The sequence below is a fragment of the Coregonus clupeaformis genome, unplaced genomic scaffold (assembly GCF_020615455.1).
Source record: "Coregonus clupeaformis isolate EN_2021a unplaced genomic scaffold, ASM2061545v1 scaf0247, whole genome shotgun sequence".
In the NCBI taxonomy this organism is placed as follows: Eukaryota; Metazoa; Chordata; class Actinopteri; order Salmoniformes; family Salmonidae; genus Coregonus; species Coregonus clupeaformis.
In genome coordinates, this window is record NW_025533702.1 from 464994 (window position 1) to 484889 (window position 19896).

The following is a 19896-nucleotide window of genomic DNA, read 5'->3' on the forward strand; positions in this document are numbered from 1 at the left end:
TGCAACATACTCCTTGTATGTCCTTCATCCCTTCTCCCTGATGGCATATAACCAACCGGTCAATAACACAAACCTTTTCCCCATGTTTTTTCTCAGCTTTGAACAGCTATGCATCAACTTTGCCAATGAGCAGCTGCAGCAGTTTTTTGTGCGTCATGTGTTCAAGCTGGAGCAGGAGGAGTACACCAAGGAGGACATTGTTTGGAAGAACATCACCTTTAGCGACAACACAGAAACCCTTGATCTCCTCGCTGGGAAGCCCCTCAACGTGTTGGCCCTGATCGATGAGGAGAGCCACTTTCCCAAGGTCAACAATCTCAAATTCCTCTAGTCAACCATGTTGTGGTGGCAGTCTGAATTGGTGAGGTTTGTGACAACCTTAAATGTTTCTTCCAGGGCACAGATGTCACCATGCTGAACAAGATGAACCAGGTTCATGCAAAGTGCAACAAGTACATTCCATCCAAGAACACCCATGACATGGAGTTTGGGATCCGCCATTTTGCTGGGGTTGTTCACTATGACTCTAAAGGTAAACAGAAGAAAAAGGGATCACACCTATACAGCAATAGTTGATTCTCTCAAACACAGGAGTCTGATCAATCAGATATTGGGGGGGGGCACCATTTGATCCTGTATGTTTTTCTTCAGGATTCCTGGAGAAGAACAGAGATGCTCTTAGCTCAGACATCCTCAAGTTGATTGACACATCCACCAACAAGCTGCTGAGACAGATCTTTGAGAAGGAGCTCTCTGCAAATGTAGTGAAGAACCCTGCAAGCAACAACAGGATCGTTATGACACCCAAGAGCTCTCTAAGGGTTTGCAGCTGTTGTTACTATTAAGATTCTGACTCTCACGCCAACTCCCATTAGCTACATCCACCAAAAAACAAAGCTAAATTGCACTGTGGGAATTCCAGTTTCTTCACATGGCTTTCCTGCAGAGAAAGTCACTGACAATGGTAAAGAAGTCCACGCAGTTGACATTGTGATTTTTCTCCCCACAGGCGGCCCAGACGGACGGCAGGAGGCAGGTGTCCACGCTGAGCGGTCAGTTCCGCCAGTCCCTGGACTCCCTCATGAAGGCCCTGTCCATCTGCCAGCCCCATTTCATCCGCTGCTTCAAGCCCAATGACGATAAGAAGTCCATGGTGAATAAGGCAGCCATTTTGTAGCACTGGGCCAGATACAGGGAGACGTGATTAATTGTTTTTATGGTGCAATGTGACAATCGGTAGAGGTTAAACTCACACCCATACGGAAAAAATATAGGGCGTTATACACAATGAAAATGGGACAATTCCATGAAAGTCAAATTTTTCCATACCACAGTGCACTCCGCTCTACTAGTCAAGCTTATGAAAGTCTCTGTCTTTTTCAGGTTTTTGACAGAGACCTGTGCATACGTCAGCTGCGGTATTCTGGAATGATTGATACCATCAAAATCCGGAAACTGGGATATCCGATCCGTCACACATTCAAGCAGTTTCTGCAGCGGTACAGAGTGCTTCTTAATACAACCGTCTGTGACCCCAAAATTGTGAGACGTATACCTTCATTATTTTGAAAATTATGATGATGATGATGATGATGATATTTGTTAACACGAAAAGCTCCACGGTTACCATTGCTTTTAGTTGTGTGGTTATGGTTACCAATATCCTCCTCCCTCTCCTAACTCAGGAGTCAGCATCAGCCTGCTGTAATGCCATCTGCAAGGCCGTGATTACAGGACAGTACGACTGGAAGACCGGCAAGACTAAGATCTTTCTAAAGGTACAGTTATAACTACCCCACTAGACAACCACAAACATTGGCACGTTGTGACAGTAGTGATGGAATCCCAAATGTCTGTCACAAGAAGCAATTCAAAGATGCTAGAATGATGTCGGTAACCCTATCCGAAAAGGTCCATATTCACCCTCTATAACCGGTTTTCACTTTCTTCCCATTCAGGATGCCCATGACTCCCTACTAGAGCGGGAGAGAGAGCGAGAGCTCAATAGGAAAGCCCTCATCATCCAGAGGGTCATGCTTGGCCAAAGAGACAGGTAAGGGAAGAACACTGAGACACACAGCTTGGGCAGAACACAGGATAGAGAATGACAGGCGACGTGCCATACCTGACACAGGGACCTTACATAGCACACTGGCAGTGGTTACTGACATGGTTTTATCTGTTATTCTTCAACACCCCAATCTAAAGCTTTACCCCAGAGTTACTTCAGTTGTACCTATTGTAATACAGTAGTTGTTAACAGTCGGTGATATTCCAGTTTTGTTGAAATGTATTCCTCTTGTAGAAAGAGCTTTGTGAAGAAAAGGAGAGCTGCCGTGGTTATACAGAAGCGATGGAGAGGTTACAAAGAGAAGAAAGAATACAGAAAAGTAAGTCACTGGCTGTCAAAGTCCACTAATATCACGTCAACATAAGCACGGTAAGGAGTCAAGTCAGATACACTTCTGAAGACAAATCTAGATGATATTGATTCATTGCCATAGCTTAGGAGTGCACATTGTGCTGATGGAGATTTGCTCATATATACTTTTTTATAGACTAGATCAACTTTGAACATATCTTTCGTGTTTCTCTCTTTTGCTCACATTTACCTGCTGCTTCTGGCATAATTTCTACTCCTCTCTGTCTCATTCAATCAGCTCCAGCGTGGCTTTGAGCGTCTGCAGTCTAAGATCCGTGGCCGTCTGGCCCGGGAGCATTACCTGAAGGAGCTGGCGGCGGCCGTCACCATGCAGTCCCAGGTGCGCGGGTACCTGGCCAGGAAGAGTTATAGGAGCAAGAGAGAAGCTGTGACAGTCCTCCAGGCCCACACCAGAGGCATGCTGGCTAGGAGGACCACCAACAAGATGAAGACAGATGTGAGTTATGACATTTGAGAAAAGTGCGTGTGTGGGTGTGTTCGCGCACCTGTGTGTGCAATTGTGTGAGTTCAATATATGTGTGTGTGTGTGTGTGTGTGTGTGTGTGTGTGTGTTAGGCCTTCCTATCTGCCCAGGAGCGTGAGGCGAGGGAGCGGACAGCCGCGGAGCTCCAGCGGAGGCTAGAGGAGGCCCTCAGCCAATCACAAAAGGCTGCTGCCAAGCCAGAGCCAGTCAGTGAGCAGGAAATGGTGGAAACCATGTTTGACTTCCTGCCCAACAAAGTGGCAGTAGGAGGACGGGAGGGACCAGCTCCAGAGGGCTTTGAGGTTAGGCTCACAACCAATGGTGGATCTCCATATTATATCAACATAGGCTTCTTACTCAATGATTAACACTGCTAATAGAATGACCAAATTCACCTAATCGTTTCTTCTCATTGAAGAAACATTATAATATTTTACTATTCTCTACAACTTAAAAAACGAACTGAGTATCCATCTGCACTCTCCCTACCCGTCCTCAGGACTTGGAGAGAACTCAGACCATCCCAGAGGTGATTGAGGAGAGCCAAGAGGAAAGTCCAGTAGAAACCCCAGCTCCTGTAGTAATACAAGTACCAGCACCAGCACTAGCTCGGACTGCACCAGCTCCAGAACCAGTACCAATCGCAGTACCAGTGGAGCAACCAGTGGTGGACTACAATGATGAGGATGAGGAGTTCTCCTTCACCACGTTCAGTGCTCTGCACTTCCAGGGCTCTGCTACCCACAGTCACATCACCCAGAGGCTGCGGCAGCCCCTGCTCTATCACGAGGACGAGGGAGACGCACTGGTGAGAACTCAATATCAAGCTTCAGTGATCTCAGTGGAATCCAAAGAAAGTATGACATTTTTCTTCCTCAAGAACATATTCCATATTTCCCTCTCATCTTTTCTCTTTGTGTACCCTACTTTCTCCTTTCCTTGTTCCCTTTCCTCTGCTTTCCTCACACTTTTTTTCTCCCTTTCTTTTCTCTTCCATTCCCCACGTTCTCCTCTGCTCCTGTCCTCTCCAGGCCTGTCTGACAGTGTGGTGGATCATACTGAGGTTCATGGGGGACATAGCTGAGCCAAAACTGATCAACCAGGAGCCCTCCACTCCCATCCAGAAGAACCTGGGCCAGAGGCAGAACAGGAGGCTCAGCAACCTGGTGGGCCTGGATCAGGTACTGAAGCCTTACTAGGACTTCACCTCAAACTCAATTAAACTTAGTTCAATATGCCGTCATTTTACATGCTTCCAATAGGTTACTGTTGTTACTGAGTTTTTGCTGACTGAATTGACACACTAACAGTTTGTCAGATGTCTAAATAGTCATATCCATTTTTCCATCAGAAAATACTAAGGAAAAACAGAAAGAAAGAAGGAATGGGGAATAGAAAAGCTTCGACCATTATAGAGGAGGTTTGTGACATACATATTATTTTGTCCTAAGAACTAAAACTAAGCTGAATATCCATAAATCAACAACACAGGATAATTGGCTCTTTGTGCTCCCCACCTCCTCCAGTCAGAGACTATGACAGAGGAGAAAGACATTCTGATTGGAGAGGGGCGCACTTTGGATCGGCCAATATCCGACCTTGAAAAACTGCACATTATTGTTGGATACGCCCTATCCAGACGTGATATAAGGTAACAAACCGAATTACAACATGTAAACAATGTTAACCAGTTATCAATGTCTAGAAAGGTGATTTGCTTTAATACCAAAACTGTTAAATTCATAACTGATAGAAGATTACAGCTACAGTTGAAATGGAAATAAATACGATCCATCTAAACTGATAGATAGCTACTTGAGCCCTGTCTGTCCTTCTTTGTCCGTGTAGAGATGAGATCTACTGTCAGATCATTAAACAGCTGGTGAACAATAAGAACCAGACGAGTTCCCTCAGAGGCTGGGTCCTCCTCTCTATTTGTCTGGGTATCTTCCCCCCAACAGAACTCCTTATGCCGGTCAGTCTAAAGTTGACATTTGTTTACTTATGGCTATACTGTATGTCTTAAGGCGCTGTTTTTTTATGCATAATCATACTGCATTTAAAATCCAGGCCCCCTTCAATTAATTACATACACTGTAATTCTATTATGTTCTATTCTATTTGATTCTATTCCACAGTACCTGGAGAGCTTCCTGCGCAGAGGATCAAATAGCTACGGTCCGTACTGTGCTGAGCGCCTGCGTCGCATCGTGGCCAATGGGGAGCGAGGTGAACCACCCTGTTGGATAGAGCTCCAGGTAAGATACAACATCCATGACAGAGAGATACTCATCTGGCTGCATCACCCTTCTGACACAATGCAACAGAATTGGGGGGGTTCACCCTAGCCAATGAAGCTCAAATCTCTTGACGATGTTGCTAGGTGTGGACTACTGCTGCTGTTAAGCAGTGTCAGCATTACAGGTCATGGACAATATTCTTGGCTCAGGTTTGGTAAGACAACAACACATTGACTGAAGCGGATACATACTGGCACCCACACTATATGATGAGAGGTTGCATCAGTTCTGTGGGAGAAAGTTGCTCAACTACAGCTATATTAACCATTGTTAATATCTAACCTGTCAAATCAATCCATTCTCTGTTTTTGCTCTGCCGACATACCTTTATGCCGGCAGGTTCGACCTTGTGTGCAATTGACAAATAAAGCAATCTTAGTCTTAATCTTATGACAGTGACTGTATTAGTAAGGATATATATATATATACAGAGCATTATGTGTACTGTAGTAGTACATCATACTACAAGGACTACATATTACCATGCCTCCATCTTCTCATGTGTAGGCCGTCAAGACCAAGAAGACCACACAAGTGCTTGTGGCCTTGATGGACAGCCTTAGTGTCAGCCTGCCTGTAGACTCAGCCTGTACCTCTGCTGAGGTGTGCCAGGCTCTGGCCAAGAAAATCAACATCAAGGACATCTATGGATTCTCTCTCTACATCGGCTTCTGTGAGAAGGTGAAGGAAACCCCCATGGGATTTGGGGATACCTAGCCATGCAACTAAAAGGAGTACATATTAACGAAGAAGAGAGATGATGAATACAGCAGTCAATAGTTTTTCTTCTTAGTCGCATGGCTAGGGGATACATTACTGCGGTATCCTGGTACTGGGCATCGTGCCTTGTGTATTGAGAAATTGAATTTGCTTATTCATATTGTGTCAGTTGAATATTATGAAGGAACATTTAAAAAGGATTTTGAAATTAGTCTCGACATCATTTGACTACCATATATTAGCATATGCGCTAGCTTTCAGAACTTGACTAACATTCACTTGCATTGACTAGCCCTGTGACATGTTCTGACATAGCCCTGTGACATGTTCTGACTAGCCCTGTGACATGTTTTGACTAGCCCTGTGACATTTTTTGACTAACCCTGTGACATGTTTTGGCACTGTGCTGTTTCCAGGTGTGGTCTCTGGGCAGTGGCGGGAGACACGTGATGGACGCCATCTCGCAGTGCGAGCAGGAAGTGAGACGGAAGGGCGAGGAGGAGCAGCACGCCCCCTGGAGACTCTACTTCCGCAAGGAGCTGTTCACACCCTGGCATGATTCCTCGATAGATGCCGTCAGCACGGATCTCATCTACAAACAGATCATCAGAGGCCTCAAGTCTGGGGAGTACCATTCTGAGAAGGTGAGACGTTTTTGACAGTACACACGCCTAAGAGTCCATCTACCCAGACAATGTGGATATCATATCACTGATACAGCAATGGTGTAATTGTGAAAGTGGCCTCCACATCTCTCTCTCTCTCTCTCGACTATGAACCAAGCATGGATCTTAGGAGTCATATTGTCTCACTGAACTCTATGTGAGAAATCATAAAATTACCACTATTGTTGAAAAATATTAAGATATAAAGACTGTTTGAAGTGGAGACTATTAACCAAAGACTGTCTTTCTTTATAATTGATAACAGATGTTTTGTTGTATTTTTGTCATCCAGGAGGATGACTTTGTCCAGCTGGCAGCAATGTACTACTATGTGACGTTTGGGTCTGCCAGCAGTGGAGAGAATGCCAAGAAGGTGGTGGAGGATTGCATCACTACTGAACTTATTGAGACCAAGTCTCAAGGAAAATGGATTCAGCTGGTCAACACAGCACACACACAGGTAAACTACTACTCACTGGTGCAACAAGTAATGGCCAGACAATTTGTATTATATCAAAAATTCCTGCAATTCAATTTGAATTAGTCTATGTTATCCCAATCAAGTATAGTAAAGTTAAGTAATGTAAAGCAAAGTAAATTAAAAAGTTAGGTTAAGTTAAGTTACTGTTAAGTTATGTAGAGTAGGATCCCAGGCTGTGTCACAGCCGGCCGTGACTGGGAGACCCATGAGGAGGCGCACAATTGGCCCAGCATCGTCCGGGTTAAAGGGAGGGTTTGGCCGGCTGGGATGTCCTTGTCCCATCGCGCTCTAGCGACTCCTTGTGGCGGGCCTGGTGCCTACAAGCTGACTTCGGTCGCCAGTTGTATAGTGTTTCCTCCGACACATTGGTGCTGCTGGCTTCCAGGTTAAGCAAGCAGTGTGTCAAGAAGCAGTGCGGCTTGACAGGGTCGTGTTTCGGAGGACGCATGGCTCTCGACCTTCGCCTCTCCCGAGTCCGTACGGGACAAAAAAACAAAAAATATATATAAATAAATTAACAAAAGTTATGTAGAGTAGAGTAGAATAAGGTTAATGCCAGACAAAATGTATCAACAAATAATGATCCTAATCATTCTTACAGGGTCCTTACATAAACAGCAGAAGGAGCACAGACAGCGTGAAGGGGGATGTGGTTGACTACGCTCGTCAGAAATGGCCCATCTTCTTCTCCAAGTTCTACGAGGTTACGCAAATGTCAGGTAAGTCTAACAGGAATATGTCTGCGTAATGTACCAGGTGAGGTTGGCTTCATTTCACATGGTGAACCTTTTAGTAGTTGGTTTACATCAGGCAAAAAAAATGTTTTGTTGTTAAAGACAATTTTATTACTAAGGTATTTACATATCCACAGGACCTCCTCTACCCAAAAGCAATTTTATTGTGGCCATCAACTGGAATGGGATCTCCTTCCAGGATGAGAAAGAGAAGAAGCTCCTTGAGCTGTCCTACCCAGAGGTGACTGGGGTGAACAAGTCCAGGTATGGACAGGTTACACCAAGGCCCTGTTCAAATATTTCCTTCCTTCCTTCCTTCCTTCCTTCCTTCCTTCCTTCCTTCCTTCCTTCCTTCCTTCCTTCCTTCCTTCCTTCCTTCCTTCCTTCCTTCCTTCCTTCCTTCCTTCCTTCCTTCCTTCCTTCCTTCCTTCCTTCAAGTGATCACTGATCTGTATTGGTTGGATTTGTGGAAGCAATAGAGTGATAATCTTACTTTCACCTATCCATTCACTATAGATCTGTATTTACTGTACCTCAAGGAAACAAGGAAGGATGCGTTTCTTAAGTATTCCAACAGGGCCCAGAATACATAGCACAACCTAGTTTTATACAGTGGCAGTTTATTGTTCAATTGTCAAGTAGTGGTGGTCGTCACCGTTCACATACTCCCTCATACCGACATCCAATCCACCATGAAGTTATCACATACATTTCACGTGTTTCACATACACTTCACATATGTTTCACATACGTTTCATATGCTCCTCAGTGATGACGGCAGGATCGGCAGCAGTCAGTCTGTGAGCCTGGCCACAGTGAGAGGGCAGTTCCTACTGCAGTCTGTGGATGCAGGGGAGATGGCTGACCTGATCCAGTGGTACCTGGAGGGCCTGAGGCAGCGCTCCGTCTACGCAGTAGCCCTGCAGGACAACAACAAACAGGGTATGAGTATGACGATGAATCACTTCATCACTCACCTCACAGCTGAGATACACTGATTTTGGATAGGTTTGGCTGGGGTTAAGCTGTGTATCTCTGAACAAGGGGTTAGTTAGATTGATGTATTTGGCAGAATCATAGTACACTGCTCAAAAAAATAACGGGAACACTAAAATAACACATCCTAGATCTGAATGAATGAAATAATCTTATTAAATACTTTTTTCTTTACATAGTTGAATGTGCTGAAAACAAAATCACACAAGAATTATCAATGGAAATCAAATGTATTAACCCATGGAGGTCTGGATTTGGAGTCACCCTCAAAATTAAAGTGGAAAACCACACTACGGGCTGATCCAACTTTGATGTAATGTCCTTAAAACAAGTCAAAATGAGGCTCAGTAGTGTGTGTGGCCTCCACGTGCCTGTATGACCTCCCTACAACACCTGGGCATGCGCCTGATGAGGTGGCGGATGGTCTCCTGAGGGATCTCCTCCCAGACCTGGACTAAAGCATCCGCCAACTCCTGGACAGTCTGTGGTGCAACGTGGCGTTGGTGGATGGAGCGAGACATGATGTCCCAGATGTGCTCAATTGGATTCAGGCCTGGGGAACGGGCAGGCCAGTCCATAGCATCAATGCCTTCCTCTTGCAGGAACTGCTGACACACTCCAGCCACATGAGGTCTAGCATTGTCTTGCATTAGGAGGAACCCAGGGCCAACCGCACCAGCATATGGTCTCACAAGGGGTCTGAGGATCTCATCTCGGTACCTAATGGCAGTCAGGCTACCTCTAGCGAGCACATGGAGGGCTGTGCGTTCCCCCAACGAAATGCCACCCCACACCATGCCTGACACACCGCCAAACCGGTCATGCTGGAGGATGTTGCAGGCAGCAGAACGTTCTCCACGATGTCTCCAGACTCTGTCACGTCTGTCACATGTGCTCAGTGTGAACCTGCTTTCATCTGTGAAGAGCACAGGGCGCCAGTGGCGAATTTGCCAATCTTGGTGTTCTCTGGCAAATGCCAAACGTCCTGCACGGTGTTGGGCTGTAAGCACAACCCCCACCTGTGGACGTCGGGCCCTCATACCACCCTCATGGAGTCTGTTTCTGACCGTTTGAGCAGACACATGCACATTTGTGGCCTGCTGGAGGTCATTTTGCAGGGCTCTGGCAGTGCTCCTCCTGCTCCTCCTTGCACAAAGGCGGAGGTAGCAGTCCTGCTGCTGGGTTGTTGCCCTCCTACGGCCTCCTCCACGTCTCCTGATGTACTGGCCTGTCTCCTGGTAGCGCCTCCATGCTCTGGACACTACGCTGACAGACACAGCAAACCTTCATGCCACAGCTCGCTTTGATGTGCCATCCTGGATGAGCTGCACTACCTGAGCCACTTGTGTGGGTTGTAGACTCCGTCTCATGCTACCACTAGAGTGAAAGCAACGCCAGCATTCAAAAGTGACCAAAACATCAGCCAGGAAGCATAGGAACTGAGAAGTGGTCTGTGGTCACCACCTGCAAAACCCGTCCTTTATTGGGGGTGTCTTGCTAATTGCCTATAATTTCCACCTGTTGTCTATTCCATTTGCACAACAGCATGTGAAATGTATTGTCAATCAGTGTTGCTTCCTAAGTGGACAGTTTGATTTCACAGAAGTTTGATTGACTTGGAGTTACAGTGGGGGGAAAATTATGGTGGAAAATAAGTATTTGGTCAATAACAAAAGTTTCTCAATACTTTGTTATATACCCTTTGTTGGCAATGACACAGGTCAAGCATTTTCTGTAAGTCTTCACAAGGTTTTCACACACTGTTGCTGGTATTTTGGCCCATTCCTCCATGCAGATCTCCTCTAGAGCAGTGATGTTTTGGGGCTGTCGCTGGGCAACACAGACTTTCAACTCCCTCCAAAGATTTTCAATGGGGTTGAGATCTGGAGACTGGCTAGGCCACTCCAGGACCTTGAAATGCTTCTTACGAAGCCACTCCTTCGTTGCCCGGGCGGTGTGTTTGGGATCATTGTCATGCTGAAAGACCCAGCCACGTTTCATCTTCAATGCCCTTGCTGATGGAAGGAGGTTTTCACTCAAAATCTCACGATACATGGCCCCATTCATTCTTTCCTTTACACGGATCAGTCGTCCTGGTCCCTTTGCAGAAAAACAGCCCCAAAGCATGATGTTTCCACCCCCATGCTTCACAGTAGGTATGGTGTTCTTTGGATGCAACTCAGCATTCTTTGTCCTCCAAACACGACGAGTTGAGTTTTTACCAAAAAGTTATATTTTGGTTTCATCTGACCATATGACATTCTCCCAATTCTCTTCTGGATCATCCAAATGCACTCTAGCAAACTTCAGACGGGCCTGGACATGTAATGGCTTAAGCAGGGGGACACATCTGGCACTGCAGGATTTGAGTCCCTGGCGGCGTAGTGTGTTACTGATGGTAGGCTTTGTTACTTTGGTCCCAGCTCTCTGATGGTCATTCACTAGGTCCCCCCCGTGTGGTTCTGGGATTTTTGCTCACCGTTCATGTGATCATTTTGACCCCACGGGGTGAGATCTTGCGTGGAGCCCCAGATCGAGGGAGATTATCAGTGGTCTTGTATGTCTTCCATTTCCTAATAATTGCTCCCACAGTTGATTTCTTCAAACCAAGCTGCTTACCTATTGCAGATTCAGTCTTCCCAGCCTGGTGCAGGTCTACAATTTTGTTTCTGGTGTCCTTTGACAGCTCTTTGGTCTTGGCCATAGTGGAGTTTGGAGTGTGACTGTTTGAGGTTGTGGACAGGTGTCTTTTATACTTATAACAAGTTCAAACAGGTGCCATTAATACAGGCAACGAGTGGAGGACAGAGGAGCCTCTTAAAGAAGAAGTTACAGGTCTGTGAGAGCCAGAAATCTTGCTTGTTTGTAGGTGACCAAATACTTATTTTCCACCATAATTTGCAAATAAATTCATTAAAAATCCTACAATGTAATTTTCTGGAAATGTTTTTCTCAATTTGTCTGTCATAGTTGACGTGTACCTATGATGAAAATTACAGGCCTCTCTCATCTTTTTAAGTGGGAGAACTTGCACAATTGGTGGCTGACTAAATACTTTTTTCCCCCACTGTACATTGTGTTGTTTAAGTGTTCCCTTTATTTTTTTGAGCAGTGTATATGAACAGACAGTGTATGAATATGACAACTCACTTTCTCACCTCATTACTGAGGTTCATCTATTTGGACCATTCATATACAATAGGTGTTTTTGGCTGGGGATCAGCATGACCAATATGGTTCCTCTTATGTACGTGGGTGACTTACTTATGTCTCTCTCTCTCTCTCTCTCTCTCTCTCTCTCTCTCTCTCTCTCTCTCTCTCTCTCTCTCTCTCTCTCTCTCTCTCTCTCTCGCTCTCGCTCTCTCACACTGCAGACGACCCCACGTTGCTGAGCTACAAGAGAGGGGATGTGCTGGTCATCGTGAAGGACGGAGAGTACTCCCCCGACCGGGGCTGGATCAAAGGCACTAACGAGCGCACTGGGAACACCGGCGCCATCTCCATGGATACCGTCCTGGTTCTGCCAACCCTTGAAAAGCCCAGTGATACCACACTGGTAAGATCATAGTGCCAATGGGGATGTGCAAGGGTGAATTATAAGATTCTTATATATAAGGTAATAATGGCACATGGCTGCATTCCATTCCAGATAGTTGTCCATTGAACTGCTGTCTGTCATTCCCCTGTAGAGATGAGAAAGGAAAAACACTATAATGGATCCTTGGTGGAGTACACCTAAACCTAACCAGTTGGAATGCTGCCCATATGTTAGGGATGGGCAGACTTGTTACATTGTTACACTTACGGTGGGGCAAGTCCACATCATGTCCAGTTCCCATTCTTAGGAGGATTGCGGCAGGGGAAGACTACTCTCTTGGGGTCGTACTAACGTTGTGTTTTTGTTTGGTTGAACCATCAGAGTCTGCTGAATCTGAGCCCAGACCAGAAGAGGACAGTGGCTCAGAACACCTCCGCAAGGGAAGAAGCAGTCTCCCCCGTCTCACTGAAAGAGTTCGCCCTTGAGTACTTTAGGTAGAGAAAACCCTTCAATAAATCCACTCAAAATCCACTCTCACCTTTTATTTCAATTACAGATGCAACCACTGACTTCAATAACCATTTCAAATGTAATAATAACCATGAAGTTTTTTTATGATTCAACGGTTTAACAAATGAGTATTCCAATGTTACAGTAATCTGACCAATTATCTCACTACTACATTTTGCATGGTTTACAGTCTTTTTTACGGTTACACTTTATTCTTAAGACAGCAACTTAACTTTGTTTTCTTTATTTCCCCCAGGCAGCCTGGTAAAGAGGGCGGCCGTGGGGCGCACGCCAAAGGGGCAGGCAGGGAGAAACTGTGGGCTGCATCCAAAGAACCCATCAAACAGCCCCTACTGAAGAGTCTGGTGGACAACACCGACCTCAGCCATCTGGCCTGCATCTCCTTCACTGATATCCTTTACTCAAATACTTTATTTGTTAAAGGGGAAGTTCAGGATTTTACAACTTGATGTTAGATGGTTTCTCACCCTGAAAGTAGCCTATGGGCCACGAGAAACTGTAATCCATGGTTCAGTTTTCTTTAAACAGCCACTACAAACTTAAGCTAACTTTAGCCACCACTAGCTACCAATCAATTGAAATGATAGGTTCTTGTTTTTTTTTAAATGGCCAAATCACATATAAAGGTCCAGTGCAGTCAAAAATGTGATTTTCCTGTGTTTTATATATATTTCCACATATGAGGTTGGAATAATACTGTGAAATTGTGAAAATTATGATAATGGCCGTTTAGTGTAAGAGCTGTTTAAAAGGACCGCCTGAAATTTCATCCTGTTTTGGTGGGATGGAGTTTTGTCCTGCATCGCGACATCACCAGGTGGTATAAGTTAATAGACCAATAACAAAGAGAGTTTCAAATCTCTCTGCCAATAACAGCTAGTTTTCAGGTTACATATCCCTCCTTTTAGGCTCATCATATTCGACCCCTCACTCAAACCACTCCCAGACATCCCTAGCAAAGTTCTTGCTTGAGAAATGGCTATTTGCAAAAAACTATTTTTGTTTCTTTTTGACCATTTTAATTGAAAACAATCACAGTAAGTTACTTAAGTGTTACCCAGAAATGATTTGATATTGAGAAAAAAATATCTGCATTGGACCTTTAAATCTGGAATCATTAATGGTAAAACTACCATGTCTGTTTGTGACATTACATGTTAGGCCTACTGCTGCTAGGTAGCTCTCTCTGCCCTCTCCCTCCCCTCTGTCTGTCCTTGATTGCAGGAGTGAAGTCTGGTGTGCGGGAGTCAGGGTTCCAGCTGCAGCTCATTCACCATAATCACCTCAGCCTTTAAGACCCGGTCAAACTTACCACTCATCGTCAGATCATAGTCAAGACGACCATATATTTGGAACCTGACTCCTGCCTCCGCTTCACTCCTGCCACCACCATCCTGCTCTCCAATACCGGACCTCTCTTTTGGACTCATCACGGACACTAGGACATTACGGTACCACACCTGCCCTGATCTGGATCTGTTACCCTCCCTGTAACCTGGACTTGCTCTTCCCATTTATTTGGGAACCTGGACTTTGAACATTGTAAATAAACCTGTTAAAACTTCTATGGCTTCGTGTACTTGTCTGCATTTGGGTTCTTATCCAGTTAAATCATAACATTACAACAACAAAGAAGTTACTGCAAACCACAGACACTGTTTTCCCCCCCATCAGATATCATTGCACGTGCGATAGAACAGCAGCATATGTACTAAATTTTTTAAAAACCTTGATGCATGACGCTCCCCATCTGTGCTTCATCAACAAAACTAAAAAATAACAATGGCCGTGGGGCGGACAGTGGCGCTGTTTCCCCCTTCCGTGGATTCCACCTTTGAGTAACATCAAACAAAATATGGAGTTGAGTTGAATTGATTTGGCCATTACATTTTGCCAATTGCACACATTCCCCTATCTCTACCATAGATTTTTAGCTAGCAGTGGCTAAACTCATCTGAAATTTGTTGTGGCTGTTTAGAGAATACCGAACCATGGATTACAGTTTTTCCTGGCCCATAGATTACTTTCAGGGTGAGGAACCATCTAATATCAGGTTTTAAAATCCTGAACTACCCCTTTAATTTAGGGCCATTTGTTGATGTTCATATTGATATTGAGGCTAACACTGGAGGAGTTTTAGTTGTTGAAGAAGACACTAGAGAGTGATTATACCTGTGTTTATTAGTACTGAATACCTTTAAAAATAATAATAATTCAATGGAGTAGCCTTCACCGAATTACCCTACAAAAATGTATTTCCAAGTGGAGTTTTCCTGTTGTCCTTAACCTTTCCCTCACCTATCCTAAAGTACATGGGAGATTACCCTATCAAACAGGTGCACCAGCCCATAGAGCTGACAGACCAGATCTTTGGCCCGGCCACTCAGCATGTACCGTTACAGGACGAGGTCTACTGCCAGATCATGAGGCAGATGACCAGTAACAACAGCAGGTATGTGTGGAAATGGGCAACAATATACTGTCATGTCAGCTATTGCACATGTATTACTAGGAAATAATCATCTATATATGCATGTATGATGTTCTATTTTTTATTCTATGATGAAAATGCTCTCTCTCCCTTTATTGCTATCTTTCCCTTCTCTCCCCCCTTCTCTCTCTACTCTCTTCCCTCTCTCTCTCACCCCTCCCCATTTTTTCCATCTTCCCCTTCCCTCTCCCTCCTCCCTCCCTCCCTCCCTCCCTCCCTCCCTCCCTCCCTCCCTCTCTCAGGATGAGTGTAGACTATGGTTGGCAGCTCATGTGGCTGTGCACTGGCCTCTTCCCCCCCAGTCAGTCCCTGCTGAGGTACACCCAACGTTTCCTAGAGTCACGGCCCAGAGAGCCCCTGGCTGCAGACTGCCTGCAACGGCTACAAATGCTGCTCAGGTAGGGCTCCAAAACACACTGTAGGGGGCGACTGGGACTCGAACCAATGCCACTGCGAATCCAACACCTAAGCCAAGTTACCAAGAGGTCTCAATCTGAATCTCTTGGACAAGGTTGCTGGTGTTGTGAGGTGTTACGTACAAAAATGAGTGGGGGGAAATAAACGCTATCGTTCTCTTGTTGTAGTATGGAGCCCAGGAAGCTGCCTCCCCATCAGGTGGAGGTGGACGCCATTCAACAGAACAGCAACCAAATCTTCCATAAAATCCACTTCCCCAATGACTCAACTGAGGTGAGCCGCATGCTTCCATAATACTTGTTTAATATAGTTATCTTATGTCTATCACAATCCAATATAATGTATCTTTGATGTTTGTGTTACTCCTTTATTTAGCTCTTCGAGGTGACTTCAACAACTAGGATTCGTGACCTCGTTCGTAACATTGCCTACAAGCTCATTCTGGCCTCAGCTGACGGTTACAGTCTCTGCATGAAAACGCCAAACAAGGTTGAATTCAAGTTCTTATCACAACTTTTGGGAAAAAAACATTTTCAAGCCACTGCTTTAGTTTATTTTGGTAGTGCAAATGAATGTACGTAAATGTTTTCTTGCTTTGTTGCTTTCAGGTGATAAGCTTGGAGGACCAAAACTACTTCTTTGACAGTTTGAGGCAGACCATAGGCCAACCTAAGAAAACAAAGAAAGTCAGAGAGGCAAAAAAAGGTGGTAAAACTGAAGGTAAGGCACAGTATTGAATTGAACAGATACAATGAACATGCATCCACCAAATTGGCAGTGCATTAAGATGGTAGCACAAAAAAACTAACAGGCATAACATAATGTATGCAAAATATTAAAGTAAACCCTTACACCCACCAAGTTGTCAGTGGATTGAAACTTCTATGCTATGCTATGCTATGCTAGAGGGTCTGAGGATCACTGTTTTTCAGGAGCTCCAGCCACCATGCCCTACCTGGTCATCTTCCTGAGGAAGCTGTGGTTCAACGTGACCCCAGGAAGAGACCTGACCGCTGACCTTACTTTCCACTTCCCACAGGTCGAGCAGAAAACACACATACACATACGTGCACACACAAACACGCACGCACGCACACACACCCACCTAGTTCTTCACCACCACTCATACACAAACCTCTCCCCCTCAGGAGTTGCCAAAGTACCTGCGTGGCTACCACAAGTGTACCAAGGAGGAGATGATCAGCCTGGCTGGCCTGCTGTTCAGGGTCAAGGTGGACACGGACAGGTCCCAGTTTGTCATGATTCCCAGGATGCTGAAGGACCTGGTGCCAGCTGATGGGATGAAAACCATGTCCCCAGAGGACTGGAAGAAGGTAGGAGGAGAAGGAGAAGGAGGAGGAGGAGGAGGAGGAGGAGGAAGAGAAGGAGGAGGAAGAGGAGGAGGAGGAGGAAGAGGAGGATGAGGAGGAGGAGATAACACAAATAGGACTTTTATTTATATCTATTGTACACTGCTACACTGTCAGTCCTTCTCATGTTATTTTGTTTATATGATATTTGGCGTGCATCTCTTACTCTCTCCATTACTAAGCTCATTCCAATAAAGGATTATTTCTGCAATTAGAACTGCCATCATGACCTCAAGTCTAGTTATTTAGCCACTACCCCAAAAGTGTTTTAATGGTGCATCATTATGACAAATATTTTGTCCAGATTTCTATCATACATATGTCAATGATTGAAAGCATATAGTAATAAAGAAATACTGAAACTCGTATTTCTGAATCTTTCTGTTGTTTTCTTCTTCCCTTATAGCACATCATCTCCTCCTACAACAAGCAGGCCGGGATCACCTTGGATGAGGCTAAAGTGGCCTTTCTAAAAGGCATCTGCCACTGGCCGACGTTCGGCTGTGCTTTCTTTGAAGTAAAGGTATGTTAGGAGACAGCTCAAGTCAAGGTAGCTTAGCGGTTAAAAGTGTTGGGCCAGTAACTGATAGGTTGCTGGTTCAAATCCCTGAGCTGACTAGGTGAAAAATCTGTAAATGTGCCCTTCAGCAAGGCACTTAACCCTTGTCACTCTGGATAAGAGTGTCTGCTGTAAATGTAAATATGGAAAGGAATGTAAATACGAAAATGATGCATGTTGACACATCAAACTTCGCATGCCAATGTTCACTTTCTGTATGCTCTTGCTTCACAGCAAACCTCTGAACCGAGTTACCCGAGTATTGTCCAGATTGCAATCAGCAAGCAAGGAGTCAACTTTATCGACCCCAAAACAAAGGTAAAAGCACCATAGTTTTATATGATTATTTAGATTTTATCACCATTATCAGTTAATTTTACTTACATCTAGAGGGCATTTACTGCCAGATGGTCATTTACAGTAACTATGCTGACCTTAACTGCACTTTCTGAAATGCTTACATGTGAACTCCATACGCTTCACCACAACATCAAGCTAAGATCCCACTTCTGCCACCATCAGCACTATAAAGTATTGACCTTCCCTGTTTAACCAAACATGACCTTTTGGTCTTACCCTAACCTCAGGAGTTGCTGGTCATGCACCCATTCAACCGCATCACCAACTGGTCTAGTGGGAGCACCTACTTCCACATGACCATTGGCAACCTGGTCAAAGGGAACACTTTCCTTTGTGAGTCCTCATTGGTAAGTGGCCATTACGTCTTCACTCTCAAACGAGAGGCAAAATGAAAGATGTTACCTCCTATAAACCAGTACATTTACATTTTGTGTGAATCCAAAGTGCTGATAGTGTTTGTTGAGGGCGTACTAAATGACCTTCCCAAACACTTGTATTGTAGTGACTTATTCACTAGAGAATGTGATGTAACTTTGCCTCAATGTGCACACCCCAACAACTGTATTTGTCTCTCCTCTTCAGGGTTACAAAATGGATGACCTTCTATCATCTTATGTGAACATGTACGAGATGCAGAGGCAGGCTGTGCGACCCAGAAATAACTCCATGTTCCCTACCTAATGCCAGTTGGGAAATAGGGAGGACAAGGCAGATTAATTTATAAAACAGTAAACCAAGCATGAAGGGAAACCCACTTGTCATTTGATGGAGGGATTACTTTTCAGTTGGTCTAAACCCCTTTGCATAGCTTTGTAATGGTTGCCATATTGAATTGGCACTGTGCCTTGTATTGTGTTGTGTGTAAAAGAGATCTCATAACAATTTTGAATACCGGTATCCACAGCGTGGAACTAGACAAAAATGGAAAATCATGTGTATATACAAACAAGACTTGCCTCACAGAACAAAACTAATAAAGCATTTTTGAAATATGAGATGGCAGCTCATGTTGTGTATGTGCATAAATTGAAGTTTTTTTTATTTAAATGTTGTCATGTCTCTCCTGACTGAGGATCAAAGGACTCAGATCAGCTTGGCAAATGGTTGACAACAACCAGACCCTCTCACCCACAGGAGAGGGGAAGGGGGGGCTTGGCCGGTTTTGACACCTTAACACTGGGTCGTAAATTAGGGGTAATTTCTCTCCTACTCTCCAGTATTGGTAAAGGAATGTGCTTTGTCTCCAGAAAACATTTACGTCCAAAAAGTCAAATATTCCTAACATCCGAATGTTTGGAATGGTCAGTGGGGATAATAAATAATTATTTTGTGATGTCATTAAGGATGGTATCAATAAATACAGTTGAAGTCGGAAGTTTACATACACCTTAGCCAAAATCCTTTAAACTCAGTTTTTCACAATTCCTGACATTTTTAATCCTAGTAAAAATTCCCTGTTTTAGGTCAGTTAGGATCACCACTTTATTTTAAGAATGTGAAATGTCAGAATAATATTATTTATTTAAGCTTTTATTTTTAAATCACATTCCCATTGGGTCAGAAGTTTACATACACATAATTAGTATTTGGTAGCATTGCCTTTAAATTGTTGAATTTGGGTCAAACGTTTCGGGTAGCCTTCCACAAGCTTCCCACAATAAGTTGGGTGAATTTTGGCCCATTCCTCCTGACAGAGCTGGTGTAACTGAGTCAGGTATGTAGGCCTCCTTGCTCGCACACGCTTTTTCAGTTCTGCCCACAAATTTTCTATAGGATTGAGGTCAGGGCTTTGTGATGGCCACTCCAATACCTTGACTTTGTTGACCTT

At 44.5% G+C, this 19896-nt stretch overlaps 1 protein-coding gene across 1 annotated transcript in view; it reads left to right on the forward strand.

The window, feature by feature from the left end:
• Positions 1-19063, forward strand: part of LOC121535008 (unconventional myosin-VIIb-like) — a 30157-nt gene extending 11094 nt beyond the window's left edge. Inside the window, exons 13-48 of the mRNA XM_041841656.2 lie at positions 97-307; positions 397-532; positions 652-821; positions 1010-1153; positions 1384-1542; positions 1686-1778; positions 1959-2053; positions 2306-2390; positions 2661-2879; positions 2999-3208; positions 3406-3714; positions 3938-4087; positions 4258-4326; positions 4433-4557; positions 4755-4881; positions 5045-5164; positions 5714-5887; positions 6343-6570; positions 6884-7051; positions 7674-7791; positions 7944-8070; positions 8576-8748; positions 12177-12358; positions 12722-12834; positions 13107-13261; positions 15170-15323; positions 15605-15760; positions 15947-16052; positions 16155-16268; positions 16388-16499; positions 16712-16818; positions 16928-17113; positions 17556-17672; positions 17943-18026; positions 18296-18415; positions 18651-19063. Of these exons, the coding sequence (XP_041697590.2) occupies positions 97-307; positions 397-532; positions 652-821; positions 1010-1153; positions 1384-1542; positions 1686-1778; positions 1959-2053; positions 2306-2390; positions 2661-2879; positions 2999-3208; positions 3406-3714; positions 3938-4087; positions 4258-4326; positions 4433-4557; positions 4755-4881; positions 5045-5164; positions 5714-5887; positions 6343-6570; positions 6884-7051; positions 7674-7791; positions 7944-8070; positions 8576-8748; positions 12177-12358; positions 12722-12834; positions 13107-13261; positions 15170-15323; positions 15605-15760; positions 15947-16052; positions 16155-16268; positions 16388-16499; positions 16712-16818; positions 16928-17113; positions 17556-17672; positions 17943-18026; positions 18296-18415; positions 18651-18749 (5215 nt within the window). The 3' untranslated portion in view covers positions 18750-19063. The remainder of the gene's footprint in view (positions 1-96; positions 308-396; positions 533-651; positions 822-1009; positions 1154-1383; positions 1543-1685; positions 1779-1958; positions 2054-2305; positions 2391-2660; positions 2880-2998; positions 3209-3405; positions 3715-3937; positions 4088-4257; positions 4327-4432; positions 4558-4754; positions 4882-5044; positions 5165-5713; positions 5888-6342; positions 6571-6883; positions 7052-7673; positions 7792-7943; positions 8071-8575; positions 8749-12176; positions 12359-12721; positions 12835-13106; positions 13262-15169; positions 15324-15604; positions 15761-15946; positions 16053-16154; positions 16269-16387; positions 16500-16711; positions 16819-16927; positions 17114-17555; positions 17673-17942; positions 18027-18295; positions 18416-18650) is intronic.
• Positions 19064-19896: the final 833 nt, after the last annotated feature.